The sequence below is a fragment of the Phyllobates terribilis genome, unplaced genomic scaffold (genome assembly GCF_046119375.1).
Source record: "Phyllobates terribilis strain yellow unplaced genomic scaffold, ASM4611937v1 Scaffold_9__5_contigs__length_417890890, whole genome shotgun sequence".
Taxonomy (NCBI): Eukaryota; Metazoa; Chordata; class Amphibia; order Anura; family Dendrobatidae; genus Phyllobates; species Phyllobates terribilis.
Genome location: NW_027362769.1, coordinates 20026819 through 20042957, shown reverse-complemented (window position 1 = coordinate 20042957; position 16139 = coordinate 20026819). Strand labels below are relative to the sequence as shown.

The 16139-nt window shown below is 43.3% G+C and overlaps 1 protein-coding gene across 5 annotated transcripts in view; it reads left to right on the top strand.

Moving 5' to 3' along the window:
* The window catches only part of PIKFYVE (phosphoinositide kinase, FYVE-type zinc finger containing), a 284611-nt gene that overhangs the window by 29344 nt on the left and 239128 nt on the right, over positions 1–16139 (top strand). For all 5 annotated transcript variants that reach the window (XM_073646326.1, XM_073646322.1, XM_073646325.1 and 2 more), the window contains exons 2-3: positions 11744–11925; positions 13496–13666. In XM_073646326.1, the coding sequence (XP_073502427.1) occupies positions 11754–11925; positions 13496–13666 (343 nt within the window). In that variant the 5' untranslated portion in view covers positions 11744–11753. The remainder of the gene's footprint in view (positions 1–11743; positions 11926–13495; positions 13667–16139) is intronic.

Genomic DNA, 16139 nt, shown 5'->3' with positions numbered 1-16139 from the left:
ACCAACATCCAAAATTGCACTTACCTCCTCATAGAACCCCAACATGTTGGTTAGACATGACCTATCTTTCATAAACCCATGTTGATTGGCATTTATTGTATTAGGGTATGTGCTCACGGTCAGGAATGCTGCGGATTGGATGCAGCGCACTTGCGCTGCGTGCAATTCGCAGCGGCCAGATGTTACAGCATAGTGGATGGGATTTCAAGAAATCCCATGCCCACTATGCGTCTGTATGCTCCTGCGGATCACCCGGATTGACGGGAGTGCGACGCTTCTTTCCAGACCGCAGCATGTCAATTTCTCTTGCGGAGACGCAAGTCTCCGCTAGAGAAATTCTATCAGTGCAATGTATAGGATTCGGTGAATCCGCATGTGTTCAATGAACACTTGCAGAGTCACCTGCGTGCAGCGCTTTGGACGCAGCATAGAGTATTCTGCGCTCAAAGCGCTGTCAGAAAGGATTGTGTGCACATACCCTTATTCTCTGTGATGTAACTCTGCAGGTCATCTCCTCAAAAACTTTGCACACTACTGATGTCAGACTTACCGGACGGTAGTTATCTGGATTCACCTTCTTATGGTACCGATATTTAAGATACATATCAGCCATCCTCCAATCCTGATGCACCACCCCTGTTACAAGAGAGTCTAAGAAGACTAGATACAACAATCTGCCAATTACCAAGCTCAATTCCCTCAGTATCTGTGGATGAATGCCATCTGGGCTGAGGGATTTGTCAATGTTGAATTTGCTCAGATGCAGGTGTACTTCTTTTTGTGTTAAACTTGTTATATCAAGTGTTGAACTTTGATTTTTGCCCTGTTGAAATATCCCTGGAACAGACGATTTGTTGGTGAACATGGGTGAAAAGTGCCTGTTTACTATATCAGCCTTTTCTTTGTCCTCTATACTTATGTTGTTACTCTCATCTTTTAAGGGGCCGATGCTTTCCATTTTTTTTTTTTTTTGCCATTGATGTATTTATAACATTTTTTGAGATTTATTTTAATGTCGCTGGCGACTTGTAAATATTTTTTCTAGCTTGATTTCTTTTTTACATTTCTTATTTAGTTCTTTATACTCCTGAAATGCTATTTTTGTTTTCTTGGCCTTCAAAATTTTGAATGCCTTTTTGTTTTTGTCTTACTAAACTTTGTACGGTCTTATTTATCCATAATGGTTTCTTTTTATTCCTGGACACTTTATTACCAGAGGGTATAAATTTTCGACAGGATTCTAGTCATATTTCCTTAAACATGCCCTATTTATGTTCAGTATCCCCAGTTACCCTTGACATTGTCCCAGTCTACACGATTAAGCTCTTCCCTTAATTTATTGAAATCCGCTTTCCTGAAGTTCCAGTTTTTTGCATTTTCCCTTTTGAATGTTGATTGAATATTACATTGAAACTTGCCATATTATGGTCGCTGTTTCCCAAATGCTCCCGGACCTGTAGATCTGAAATTGTATCTGGTCTATTTGATAGAACCAGATTCAGCCGATTACCTCCCCCTGGTTGGTTCATCTACCAACTGAGAAAGGTAATTGTCCTGATCTGTGGATAAGAACTTGCAGCTTTTATCACAACCAGAAGATTCTTTGTCCCAATGAATGTCTGGATATTTAAAATCCCAAATAATAAGGACCCTGTTATTATTTTCTGCTTTTCCATTTGTTACGACATTTCATCCTCTACCTGCTATATTAGGAGATTTGTAGCTAACCCCAATTAGCATCTTTCCATTATTGCCATCCCCATGTACATTTACCAACACTGACTCTACATTGTTGCAGCTCACCCCAATGTCTTCATTGAGCACAGGTCTTAAAGTGCACCTGTCAGCAGGATTGTGCTTAGTAAACTACATACACTGTCAGGTAACATAGTAACATAGTTTGTAAAGCCGAATAAAGACTTGCGTCCATCAAGTTCGACCTATTAGTTCTGTAATTGCTAAAGTTGATCCAGAGGAGGGCAAAAACCCCAAATGATTTAGCCAATCTTCACCTGAGGAAAAATTCCCTCCCGACTCTGAAACCAGCAGTCAGAATAAATCCCTGTATCAACCTACTATTTTATTTTATTTTTAAGTATATGCTGAAATCTGCCTGGTATCTAGAAATGCATCCAGTCCCCGCTTGAACTGGTGTAGTGAATCCGACATTACCGTCTCCTCACTCAGTGAATTCCATATTCTCACTGCTCTTACCGTAAAGAACCCCTTCCTATGCTGGTGCTGGAACCTTTTCTCTTCCAGTCTTAGTGAGTGCCCTCTTGTTACCGTAATATCCCTCCTTTTGAACAAATCCCGGGCAAGATCTCTATACTGTCCCCTAACATATTTGTACACATTTATTATGTCCCCCCTCAACATTCTCTTTTCCAGGCTGAATAGTCCTAGTTTTGCCAACCTCTCTGGGTATTGCAGTCCCTCCATTCCCTTTATTAATTTTGTTGCCCTCCTTTGTACCTTTTCAAGCTCATTTATATCCTTTCTATATATTGGGGCCCATAACTGAGCACAGTATTCCAAGTGTGGTCTGACCAGTGCTTTGTACAGTGGAAGAACAATGTTCTCATCCTTTGCAGCTATACCTCTTCTGATACATCCCATTACCCTGCTTGCCCTTACAGCAGCGGCCTGACTTTGGGCACTCCAATTTAGTTTGCTATCAATTAAGATGCCCAAGTCCTTCTCCATCTCTGAATTCCCCAATGATTTCCCATTCAGTGAGTACTGGTGACTTCCATTTTTCCTTCCCATATGTATGACCTTACATTTCTCCTCGTTAAACCTCATTTGCCATTTAATGCTCCACCTACCCAGCTTATCCAAATCCCTCTGTAGGTCTGCACTGTCCTCTTTTGTATTAATTGTTTTACATAACTTTGTGTCATCTGCAAATATTGATATTTTACTATTTATCCCGTTGACTATGTCGTTAATAAAGATATTAAATAACATTGGGCCTAGTACAGACCCCTGTGGTACCCCACTAGTGACGCTTACCAAATCTGAGTATATTCCATTTATAACCACCCTCTGCCTTCTATCCTTTAGCCAGTTAGCTACCCACTTGCAGACATTTTCCCCCTGCCCCATCATTCTCATTTTGTATACCAACCTATTATGTGGCACGCTATCGAACGCTTTTGAGAAGTCTAGATACACGACATCCACTGGTTCCCCCTGATCTACTCGAGAGCTAACCTCCTCGTAGAAGTCAATCAGGTTTGTTTGGCAGGAGCGATTCCTCATGAATCCATGTTGGTTCAGGATTAAAAGATTATTAGCATCAAGATGCTACGTAATTGCCTCTTTAATGAAGCTTTCAAAAATTTTGCCCACAACGGACGTCAGACTCACCGGCCGATAGTTTCCGGCGTCACTTTTTGCTCCCTTTTTGAATATTGGCACTACATTCGCCTGTCGCCAATCAAGTGGTACAGACCCAGTCTCAACAGAGTCCTTAAATATAAGATATAACTGTCTGTCTATCACATTACTTAGTTCCCTTAGTACCCGTGGGTGTATGCCATCAGGTCCTGGTGATTTTTTTATTTTAATGTTACTGAGGCGTTTCTGTACCCCAACTTGGGTTAGATTAGTCATACTTAGTGGAGTATTAAGCTTGTCACTTCTCATTTCGCTTGTTAGTTCTATTTCCTTTGTGAAAGTTGTCGAAAAAAAATTATTTAATAGATTAGCTTTATCCTCATCTTTCTCTATGATTTTGCCTTCCTCACTTTTTATCGGTCCAATATTATCCGATTTAATCCTTTTACTATTTATATACAGTACAGACCAAAAGTTTGGACACACCTTCTCATTTAAAGATTTTTCTGTATTTTCTTGACTATGAAATTTGTACATTCACACTGAAGGCATCAAAACTATGAATTAACACATGTGGAATTATATAATTAACAAAAAAGTGTGAAACAACTGAAAATATGTCTTATATTCCAGGTTTTTCAAAGTAGTCACCTTTTGCTTTGATGACTGCTTTGCACACTCTTGGCATTCTCTTGATGAGCTTCAAGAGGTAGTCACCGGAAGTGGTCTTCCAACAATCTTGAAGGAGTTCCCAGAGATGCTTAGCACTTGTTGGCCCTTTTGCCTTCACTCTGCGGTCCAGCTCACCCCAAACCATCTCGATTGGGTTCAGGTCTGGTGACTGTGGAGGCCAGGTCATCTGGCGTAGCATCCCATCACTCTCCTTCTTGGTCAAATAGCCCTTACACAGCCTGGAGGTGTGTTTGGGGTCATTGTCCTGTTGAAAAATAAATGATGGTCCAACTAAACGCAAACCGGATGGAATAGCATGCCTCTGCAAGATGCTGTGGTAGCCATGCTGGTTCAGTATGCCTTCAATTTTGAATAAATCCCCAACAGTGTCACCAGCAAAGCACCCCCACACCATCACACCTCCTCCTCCATGCTTCACAGTGGGAACCAGGCATGTAGAGTCCATCCGTTCACCTTTTCTGCGTCGCACAAAGACACAGTGGTTGGAACCAAAGATCTCAAATTTGGACTCCTCAGACGAAAGCATAGATTTCCACTGGTCTAATGTCCATTCCTTGTGTTCTTTGGCCCAAACAAGTCTCTTCTGCTTGTTGCCTGTCCTTAGCAGTGGTTTCCTAGCAGCTATTTTACCATGAAGGCCTGCTGCACAAAGTCTCCTCTTAACAGTTGTTGTAGAGATATGTCTGCTGCTAGAACTCTGTGTGGCATTGACCTGGTCTCTAATCTGAGCTGCTGTTAACCTGCGATTTCTGAGGCTGGTGACTCGGATAAACTTATCCTCAGAAGCAGAGGTGACTCTTGGTCTTCCTTTCCTGGGGCTGTCCTCGTGTGAGCCAGTTTCTTTGTAGCGATTGATGGTTTTTGCAACTGCACTTGGGGATACTTTCAAAGTTTGCCCAATTTTTCGGACTGACTGACCTTCATTTCTTAAAGTAATGATGGCCACTCATTTTTCTTTACTTAGCTGCTTTTTTCTTGCCATAATACAAATTCTAACAGTCTATTCAGTAGAACTATCAGCTGTGTATCCACCAGAGTTCTGCACAACACAACTGATGGTCCCAACCCCATTTATAAGGCAAGAAATCCCACTTATTAAACCTGACAGGGCACACCTGTGAAGTGAAAACCATTTCCGGCGACTACCTCTTGAAGCTCATCAAGAGAATGCCAAGAGTGTGCAAAGCAGTCATCAAAGCAAAAGGTGGCTACTTTGAAGAACTAAGAATATAAGACATATTTTCAGTTGTTTCACACTTTTTTGTTAAGTATATAATTCCACATGTGTTACTTCATAGTTTTGATGCCTTCAGTGTGAATGTACATTTTTCATAGTCATGAAAATACAGAAAAATCTTTAAATGAGAAGATGTGTCCAAACTTTTGGTCTGTACTGTACGTAAAGAACAGTTTGGGATTTGATCTACTTTCCCTAGCAATACGTCTCTCTGTTTCCTCCTTCGCTATTTTTATTTGTATTTTACAGGTTCTCGTTTTTTCCTAGTAACACATTTGTGCCTCCTTACTGTTTTCCTGTTTTAATCTCTTGAATGCCTCTTTTTTGCTATTTAACGCCCCTTTTACATTCTTGTTCAACCATATTGGTTTCCTCTTATTTCTGGCCCTTTTATTCCCATACGGTATATATCTCTCGTACTGAGTATTCAGAATTCTTTTGAAGGTTTCCCATTTACTATTCGTATTCCTTTGATTAAGTACTTTGTCCCAGTCAATAAGTTGAAGGTTTTCTATCAGCTGATCAAACTTCGCCCTCCTAAAGTTTAATGTTTTTGTTGTTCCCTTATTGATAACCCTACTGAAGGGCGTTTTGAAGTCGATAATATTATGATCGCTATTACCTAGGTGCCCCCCTATCTGTACCTCAGTTATTCTATCAGGCCTATTAGTCAATATTAAGTCCAACACGGCCTTCCCTCTGGTTGGTTCCTGCACTAGTTGGGAGAGATAATTATCCTTAATATTTGTCAAGAACCTTTTTCCTTTCTGAGATCTACAGGTTTCTGTTTCCCAGTCAATATCCGGGTAGTTGAAATCCCCCATTACAATCACTTCATTATGTTTTGCTACTTTGTCTATTTGTCCTAATAGCAGATTCTCATTCTCCTCTGTTATATTTGGTGGCTTATAGCAGCCCCCCAGTAATATTTTATTATTATTTTTTGCCCCCTCTATCTCTACCCACATGGACTCGACCCCCTCTTCTCCCTCTCCTATATCTTCCCTTAGTCTGGGTTTTAGACATGACTTTACATATAAGCAGACTCCTCCGCCTTTCCCCTGTTTCCGGTCCCTTCTAAATAAACTATAATCTAATAAATTTACCGCCCAGTCGTAGCTATCGTCTAGCCAAGTCTCTGTTATACCTACGATGTCATACCTCTCCTCCGATATAAGCGCCCGCAGCTCATCCGCCTTATTGGTCAGGCTTCTTGCGTTGGTCAGCATGCAAGATAAAACTTTGGGGTTATTTAGCATCCTATTCTTCTGTAACGATCTAACTGTACTATCCCCACCCCCCTCTCCACCCTCATTATATTCACTTCTCCCCTTCCCCCTTGCTTGCCTCACATCCCACCTATTTCCTTGGTTCCCCCCCCCCCCCGTCTCTAGTTTAAAAACTCCTCCAACCTATTAGCCATCTTCTTCCCCAGCACCGCTGCACCCTCCCCATTGAGGTGCAGCCCGTCCCTACGGTAGAGCCTGTAGCCGACCGCGAAGTTGGCCCAGTTCTCCATGAACCCAAACCCTTCTGCCCTGCACCAACTCTTTAGCCACTTATTCACCTCCCTAACTTCCCGTTGGTGCTCCTGTGTGGCTCGCGGGATTGGTAGTATTTCTGAGAAAACTACCTTGGAGGTCCTTGCCCTAAGCTTCCTACCTAGGTCCCTGAAATCATTTTTAAGGACCCTCCATCTACCACTCACTTTGTCATTGGTGCCGATGTGGACCATGACCGCTGGGTCTTCGCCAGCCCCACCCAGTAACCTGTCAACCCGATCCGCGATGTGCCGGACTCTAGCGCCAGGGAGGCAGCACACCGTTCGGCGATCCCGGTCTTTGTGACAGATTGCCCTGTCTGTCCCCCTAATAATAGAGTCACCCACTACCAGAACCTGTCTTGCCTGCCCTACACTTCCCCCCCCTCCCCCTCATTACTGGAGCATACACTCCCTCGGCGGTCAGAGGATCTGTCGTGCTCCAATAATGCCGGTTCTGAACCAGCCTTCCTATACTTCTTCCCTCTATCCCTCCTAACTGTTATCCAGCTCCCTGCCTGTTCAGCCTGCACTTCCCCACTATGCTCCACCCCCAGTATTGACCCATTGAGTGTCTGCTCGGTGAGCAGCAAACTCCGTTCCATGTTGTCGATGCTCCTCAGTATCGCTATCTGAGCACTTAGATCCAGAATTTGGGCTTCCAAGTGCACGATATGCTCACATCTCTCGCAGCAGTATGGATCCTCGAGCGGTTGCTCACGAAATGCATACATTGCGCAAGATGTACACTGCACGGCTCCGGCCAACATGGACGTCATTCTAAATATGGGGATACAGTCAGTATATATATACAAGTACAAAACACAATTATTTATATATAGGTGTATGGACGGGGATCAATTAGGGATGTGCAAGTGTATCAATTAGATATCGGCGGGGGATCAGTTAAGTATGGACTGGGGAGCAATTAAGTATCAAGTATGGACGGGGGAATCAGATAAGTAGGTCAGGTGGATTAATTAAGTAAAAAGTAAAGTAAAGAATTAATGAAATACAGTCAGCAATCCAGTCCAAAGTCCTCCTTTCCAAACTCCCTGAATCCAAAGTCACTGAAAAACAAGTCACACACTTACTTTCGTTCGCACTTATGCTCCGGACACACGCAGCTCGTTCACACTCGCAAACTAAGAGATTTAAAGAGTTTTTTTTTTTTTTCCCTTTTCCAGCAATGTACCCTTCACCTCAATGCACTTCCAAAAAGGAAGGGCGACATTACATTGATTAAAATAATACCTGCAGTGATGAAATCCGTCCTGTGGTTCTTGTGTAATCTTTACTTTCAGTTTGGAGATAATGATATGCTCATGCTCCGGGGCTGCCTGTGGGGGGCGCGCTATCTGGTGCTCTGCTTACTTATTCATCTGTATGGTCTTATGACAGCTCACTGTGCCTTCACTGACCTGCCTCCTTTTTTTACATAATGCATCTAGTAGTGCAGGGCTAGGTAAAATAGGAGGCAGGTCAGTGAAGGCACAGTGATCTGTCATAAGACCATACAGATGAATAAGTAAGCAGAGCGCCAGATAGCGCGCCCCCACAGGCAGCCCCGGAGCATGAGCATATCATTATCTCCAAACTGAAAGTAAAGATTACACAAGAACTACGGGATGGAGTTCTTCATCCAAGGTATCATTTTAATCAGTGTAATGTCGCCCACCTGACAGTGTATGTGGTTTCTAGGCACAATCCTGCTGACAGGTGCACTATAAGTTGGATTCAACTAAAATAAACACCCCTCCACCCTTTTTGTCTTTCCTGTCCTTTCTAAATGTAGTGTAACCCTCTACATTTGTAGCCCAGTCATGGCTTTCATCCAGCCAGGTTTCTGTAATACCCACCACATCATAATCTGTGACCGACATAAGAGTCTCCATTTCATTCATTTTCTTGCATTTACTAGCAGACATTTAATATTATTAGCACATTTGTTACTTCTACCCACCTCACTACTTTCCTTGCATATCCTAGCCCCTCTAAATCCTCATTAACCACTACTGTCTCACTTTGTCTACTCTATCTATCCCCCTTATTAGCACGCCTACCCTCCCCCAGATCCTAGTTTAAAAGCTCCTCCATTCGTCTGACCATTTTTTCCCCAAGCACAGCTACACCCTCCCCATTGAGGTGCAGCACGTCCCTACGATAGAGCCTGTAGCCGACAGAGAAGTCGGCCCAGTTCTCCATGTACCCAAACTCTTCCTTTCCAAACTAAATTCTGAAACACTTATTTATCTCCCTAAGCTCCTGCTGTCTTTCTAGTGACGCTCGTGACACCAGCAGTATTTTTGAAAACACCACCTTGGAGGTCCTGGCCTTCAGCTTCTTTCCTAGCTCCCTTTAATCATTTTTAAGGACATTCCACCTCCCTGTAGCTTTGTCATTGGTACCGATGTGTACCATGACCGCTGGGTTTTCCCCAGCCCTACCCAGCAATCTGTCTATCCGATCCGCAATATGTCGAACCAGAGCACCCGGCAGACAACACACTGTTCGACATTCACAGTCTCAGCGGCAGATGACCCTGTCTGTCCATCTAATTATAGAGTCCCCTACCACCAACATCTTTCTGGCCTTTCCTGCACTCCTATTTCCCTCTTTCCTACAGCAGTAGTTTTCCTTGTTGCTACGAGCAATGCCCTGCTGTAGTGATCCCATTCCTGGACTTGTATTCCTAATATCAGCCAAAGGCCATATTTACTAGGTTGTGCCAGATCAGGACTGGGCTCCCTGGCACTTTTCCCCCTACCCCTTTTTCTAACGGTTACCCAGCTATGTACTTCTGGGTCCTAATCTTCACCACTTCCACCTTCCTCCATATCACTGGCCCCAGCCAGAGCCGCTCAGTGAGCTCTAAACTCCTCCAGGTTTGCAGTGCTCCTGAGTGTTGCTAGCTGCTCATTTAGATCCATTACCTGGGCTTCCAAACGTGTAACTCGACATCGAGCGCAGACATATTCACCCTCAAACAGCAGTTCAAGGCATGGATACATCTCACAAGACGCACACCTGGTAGCATTGGCCATGGAGCACATATTATATGGGGATAAACAATACAGATAAAAGCAGAAAAACTTATAGAAGGCAAGTAAGGAAAACGGCAAACTATGCTCTTGTGTCAAACTATGATATTGGCTTTAACTGTGCACTTATCTACTGCCCCGCACATAAAATGCCGTCCTCGCTCCGGTCAGCAGCCTCACTGAAGTGGCAAAAAAAATTGTCACCACTTTTGGAGATTTATCATTTCTCAATCAAGAGCTTGTTTTTTGCATGGCGAGCTGTAGATTTTATCTATACTCTTTAGGTAGATACATTTTTATTGCTTTTTAGTTCATTTTTTTGCTGAAGGTGCTGCGACTCAAAAACTGCAGTTTTGTCCTTTTTTTTAGATTTTTTTTTCTTAATGCTGTTCATTGTATGGTTTGATTACATTTTGGTTGCTCTTCAAAAGACACTATATTAAAATAAAAAAAACATTTTAAGAACACTTTGGTGGTGTAAAAAGTTTTGTTTGGTTCGAATTTTATATTTTTTTGTTTACTTTTTTTGGGGAGATGCTATGAACGATAAATAATAATTTTGACAATTCAGTTTTATTTTTTATTTTTCACTGCGTTAGTTAAAACCTGGTCAAAAAATCTCTGAAGATGGAGATACTATGTATGCTTATCTTTATTTTTTGGGGGGAGAAACTTGGGTTATGAAAATGTATGTATGTTATTTCTAAAATCTTTCTTTTTTCATATTTTTTATTTAAAGGAGATTCCAATCTGTGATCATTTGATCACTCGTTCCATATACTGCAATAATCGCTACATTGCAGTATATAGTCAAATTGTCTTCCTCATATGAAGGCGGCCACTGGCCTGGCTTTATGGGAGAACTAATATGGCCGCCATGAGCGCCTTCAGCTGTCCTCAAACTGCCATGACAGCCTCTTGGCACCACAGGATTGCTTTGGGTGAGAGCCGATGGGAGGTGATACAAGGGCACAGCAGCAGTTGCACCATTTAAAGGTCACTGTCAGTGATTGACCGCAGCATAAAAATGGCTAAACAGCAGCAATTTGAGCACATCCTCCAGTCTCTGCTGTTACAGGATGATGCTGCTTCATACATTGACACATGTTGCGAAGGGGTTATTCCAAAAAATGAACGTTTGGCCTCCATTTGACCTCCTTCCCGGCAATGCCCATCTTTTTTGGTAGGCAGTTTAAGTAATGGTAGTTACAGAAAAAAGTTCATGTCAATGTTTTGTGCATTTTTTGTTTTCTCCCTCCCACCCATAGTAATGTGTAATACAAACTAGCTGGAAGCAACCATTAATGAATTGTCTAACTAGGAGAGAGCCGAGTGCACACACTGTATTATATACTGTTCTGCAGAAAGTACCAAGAATCCCATGTTTTAGTCAGATCGATAGTCACTGTTGGGCTGCGGTCAGGTGATTTCTTACGGTGCTCTCACAATGCTTTCAGTCACCTGTTCGGTGGCTCCATCGAGGCTTACGTTCAACCCTACCCCCTTCATTCCTGCAAAACGGGATTCGGGCGTATACGCCAGCAGGACCATAGACTATAATGGTGCCAGCAGAGCGCATGGTCGCTCTGCTGGCACCATTATAGTCTATTGCCCCATCGGCGTATACGTCTGAATCCCCTTTTGCGGGGGATTTTGACATAAGCCCTGACGGAGCCACTGAGTGTGAAAGCACTTTCACATAGTCGCTAAACGTGTGTGTGTCTGCTTAACTAGCTAAAACAACTTGCCTTAAGGTGTCTATACACAGCAATGTCCCACCCAGTGAGAGATGGCTCCTTGCTTCGTACTTCTGTGCCAGACTCCTTTTACATATAGTTTACCACAGCTTTAGTGAATAAATTTCTTGCTTTCTTCTGTTGTTCTCCTTAGGTTTCATGAGATGGCCACAGATGACAAGTCCTCTCCTACACTGGACTCTGCCAGCGAGCTGCCCAGGTCTCCGAGCAGTCCATCCCATCTTACTCATTTTAAACCTTTGACTCCGGATCAAGATGATCCACCATTTAAGTCTGCTTACAGCTCATTCGTGAATCTTTTCCGTTTTAACAAAGGTAACTTTTTAGGTTTCTGTAAAAGAATTATATATTTTTAGAAAACTGTTTGGTCTGGGATCAGAAAAAATGGGAACACAAGATCAAAATGTTCTGGACTGGCTGGTACAGTCATCAGATCTTTGGCCAGTTTGACTCCTGTGAAATGAGCTTTTCCATTAGGTTATTTATTATACTTCTTTATATATGTCCATCATATTAAGCAACACTTTACATACATCATCATCACTGTCCCCATTGGGGCTCGCAATCTAGATTCCTTATTAGCATGTCTTTGGAGTGCGGGAGGAAACCCTCGCAAACATGGGGAGAACATACAAACTCCTTGCAGATGTTGTCCTTGGGACTTGCGCCCAGGAACCTAGTGCTGCCAACCAACAGTGCTAACCACTGAGCCACCGTGCTACACTGTGGTTGAGGTAATTTTCTCCACTTACACCTTTGATTTAGAAGACACTAGTGTTATCTACTGACATCTAGGATGTTTTACTATGGCAAATTATTGTTTGTGAATGTAACATTTCTTGAAGAGAAATGATTACAGAAGATACAGTAGTTATGTCTTAGTTTTGGGTCCTGTGAAATTTTCAGGGATGCACTACCATGTTTGTTTAAACGGCTTAGAATGATGTAAGTTAAAGCTTGCCGATCCTCCCAGTAGTCCTCGTTTAGCACTGCCTCCATTCTCGCTCTTCCAGATGGACAGGCCTGGGCACTGAGACCAGGGGATGGCTGCATCAATCACATGTCCATATGGCAGAAGAATTAATTTCATGAAAGGGGTTTTACACGATTCATCACTCCCTTAATACGCCAGTAACCGTCAAAAATGAAACAACCCTTCCATGTATATTTGCCGACTAATCTGTAGAGTTCTCCCTCCACAGCCCGCTGGTTCCACACTTCATGTATGGAGCTCTCCCTCCACACTTCATCTGTGGAGTTCTCCCACCACAGCCCGCTGGTTCCACACTTCATGTATGGAGCTCTCCCTCCACACTTCATCTGTGGAGTTCTCCCTCCACAGCCCGCTGGTTCCACACTTCATGTATGGAGCTCTCCCTCCACACTTCATCTGTGGAGTTCTCCCTCCACAGCCCGCTGGTTCCACACTTCATGTATGGAGCTCTCCCTCCACACTTCATCTGTGGAGTTCTCCCACCACAGCCCGCTGGTTCCACACTTCATGTATGGAGCTCTCCCTCCACACTTCATCTGTGGAGTTCTCCCTCCACAGCCCGCTGGTTCCACACTTCATGTATGGAGCTCTCCCTCCACACTTCATCTGTGGAGTTCTCCCACCACAGCCCGCTGGTTCCACACTTCATGTGTGGAGCTCTCCTGCCACACTTCATCTGTGGAGTTCTCCCACCACAGCCCGCTGGTTCCACACTTCATGTATGGAGCTCTCCTGCCACACTTCATCTGTAGAGTTCTCCCACCACTGTCCACTGGTTCCACACTTCCATTCTTTTTCTTTCAGGGTGGTGTCAATACCATAGTGACTTAGTGTCGTGTGACTTTGGCGCCCGTGTCTAACATTTTATTTACAATTAAATTGTTGTTTCAGATGAAGTGAGAACAGTGTCTTCTGCAGAGCGGTCAGAGCCCGGGCCTAGTGACCATGCGGTAAGAAACACCTGGTCCAGTCCACACCACTCCCCAACATCACAGCCCGTTAAGTTCCCAGTGCAGTACAAGAAGCAGCTGCTTGGAGAGAGACGGTCGTCCACCAGCTCAGGTTTGTGGCCTCACATACTGACCTCTTCTCATTACTGTACCTCATGAATTGGAATGACCCAGCACGGGAAAGCTTCATGGAGAGAGGGATTATACATTTCAAGACCAGTTTCTTTCTTTATACTGAATACATGACTGATGAGCAATTCTGCTGAGATGATTTTGGTATCCGTGGATGTGGGATGTGTATTGTATCCCCAGGAATATATGCAGTCCTCATCATCTACGCTCTCTTTACTGATTTATAGAGGGAATTTTCATGATTTTACAAAATCTGCCCAAAGGTAGAGAATGGTGTAATGAATATAAGCATAAGTTGCATCTAAAATTGATGCTCCAGCAAATACCAAAAGTGATAACATCCCATCTATTAGTCATCTGACCGCTGCAGCCAATCACTGACCTCAGCTGTCATGTGCACATGTTTGATACATGACCGCTTGCTGAAGCCAGTGATTGGCTGCTGTGGCCAGGCAGCTGATGAACCATACTATATCTTTTCTTATAACAGAGACCACTGGATTTTGGGGATATTTAAGGGTAAGCGTAATGCTCATTTTTTATCTTATACCATTTCCTACCACCTATTGCAGATTTTATAAAATAATTGAAAACCATTGTTCCAGGACTTATGTTACATCTATGGAGCAAAGTCTGTTGACTATTTCATTGCAGTTTGTGCATTCCCGGGGAGTAAAAGGAATTCCTTAGAGTATATTCACACATAGTGTACCGTATACGCTGCAGATTTCCTGTCTGGATTTTGCAAATGGAAAATGCTCAGCATATCAGATAGGATAAGATTTTACCAGATCTCATCCACACACTGCAGACATTAACTTGTGGCAGATTTGATGTGAATTTGCTGTGGTTCAGTAGCATAAAACTTGCGTGTGTGAACATACCCTAACTAAGAGCAGTGACCCTATGGTGCTCTCTGCCAAAGCACGAGGTCTTGGTTAATTCATTGAAACATTTGTAAAGGGATTTAGATGCCTTTCTTGAACGTTCTGGTTCCTAGTGTGTTTGCTGGAGATGGAGGTTGTGATTTATCCTGAATACCATAGAGTTTGTCATTTGTTTTTCTTAAAGGGAAACTGCACCACTTCTGGTATGTCTGTTTTAAAAAAAAATACTTGTATCTCCTGTGGAACATCTTTTCTTAGATCTGGTATGTTTTTCTGTTACCCCTGAATAGTTATCAATAAAATGAGAACTGAGTGTTAGCATTTCCCCTGTCAGAGCTGATTGGGCAATGCCCGAATGAATAGGGACACATGCCAAACTATTGCCACCTAGTTATTCATACATTTCAAGGAGGAATAACAGGAATAGCACAATACAGACCTCTGCCAGATGCCAGGATGGGTTGTGTTGCAGGCTCACCCGATGGGGTGGATTCACTAGGCCATAGGGAAGCATGGACTGGACGTGTTGATGCAGTCGCACAGTACAAGCAGGCTGTACATGGGATAGTGAAGACCAATAAAGCTAGGTATGCAGGACGGGAGGTAGACCGGCAGAGGTGGAAGAAGTAGATGCAGCAGAGCCAGATGTGCAGACAGCCCACAGGAACAGTAGAGCTGTATAGGAAATCTGGTACCTTGTTACAGGAGTACGGGTAGTACACACGAATAGCAGAGAAGAGTAGGCTGGCTGGCCAGTCACAATCTCTCCCTTTTGTTTCCTTTTGTACAAATCCATAGTCCTTCATTCATGTGTTCATCTGTGTAAACCTTTAGACTGCTGGACTAGAGGTCATTGTTTGTTATATCTGATCTTAAGGTGTACAGTACCCATCGGTCCTAAACTTTTTAAGTGTTGAAAGTGAATTCTCTGTTTTGGGTGTGTGGATTATCCCCTTAAGGCCACAGCCCCACTATCAGTATGTGGTCAGTATTCGATCAGTATTTTTTTCTCAGGAGTAGGAGCCAAAACCAGGTGAGGAACAATCAGAGAAAATGTATAATGGAAACAAGCCACCAATTCTGCATTTATCACCAACTCCTGGTTTTTGCTCCCACTCCTGAGAAAAATACTGACCGAATACTGATAGTGGGGCCGTGGCCTAAGACTCCCATACACATTAGATTGCTTTTTGCTTACTCCGCCATACAAGGGAATTCTTTGCTCGGCCTGTATTCTATATAAGAGCAGCTGCCAGACTCCGCTGGAGACTGCTTATTTCAAAGGGAGAACAAAAAGATTGTCTGGTGAAATTCAGCAGCCTCAGATCCTTCTCCCCTAACATCATCCATCGGGGAAGAGTCAGGAGGCCTCATACCTCAGCCTGCAAATACATCGTTAGGCTTGGCCTACTTAAAAGGCTTGTCTGGCCTTAGGCTACAAGTCTGCCGTCCCTCTATGTGACTACAGACTTGTGAATACTCACATTGCTTGTACTGTGAGGATTCTCTGGTACTGGTGCCATGAGCGGCAGACGTGTGAACGGCAAGAATGTGATTTGCAGACAT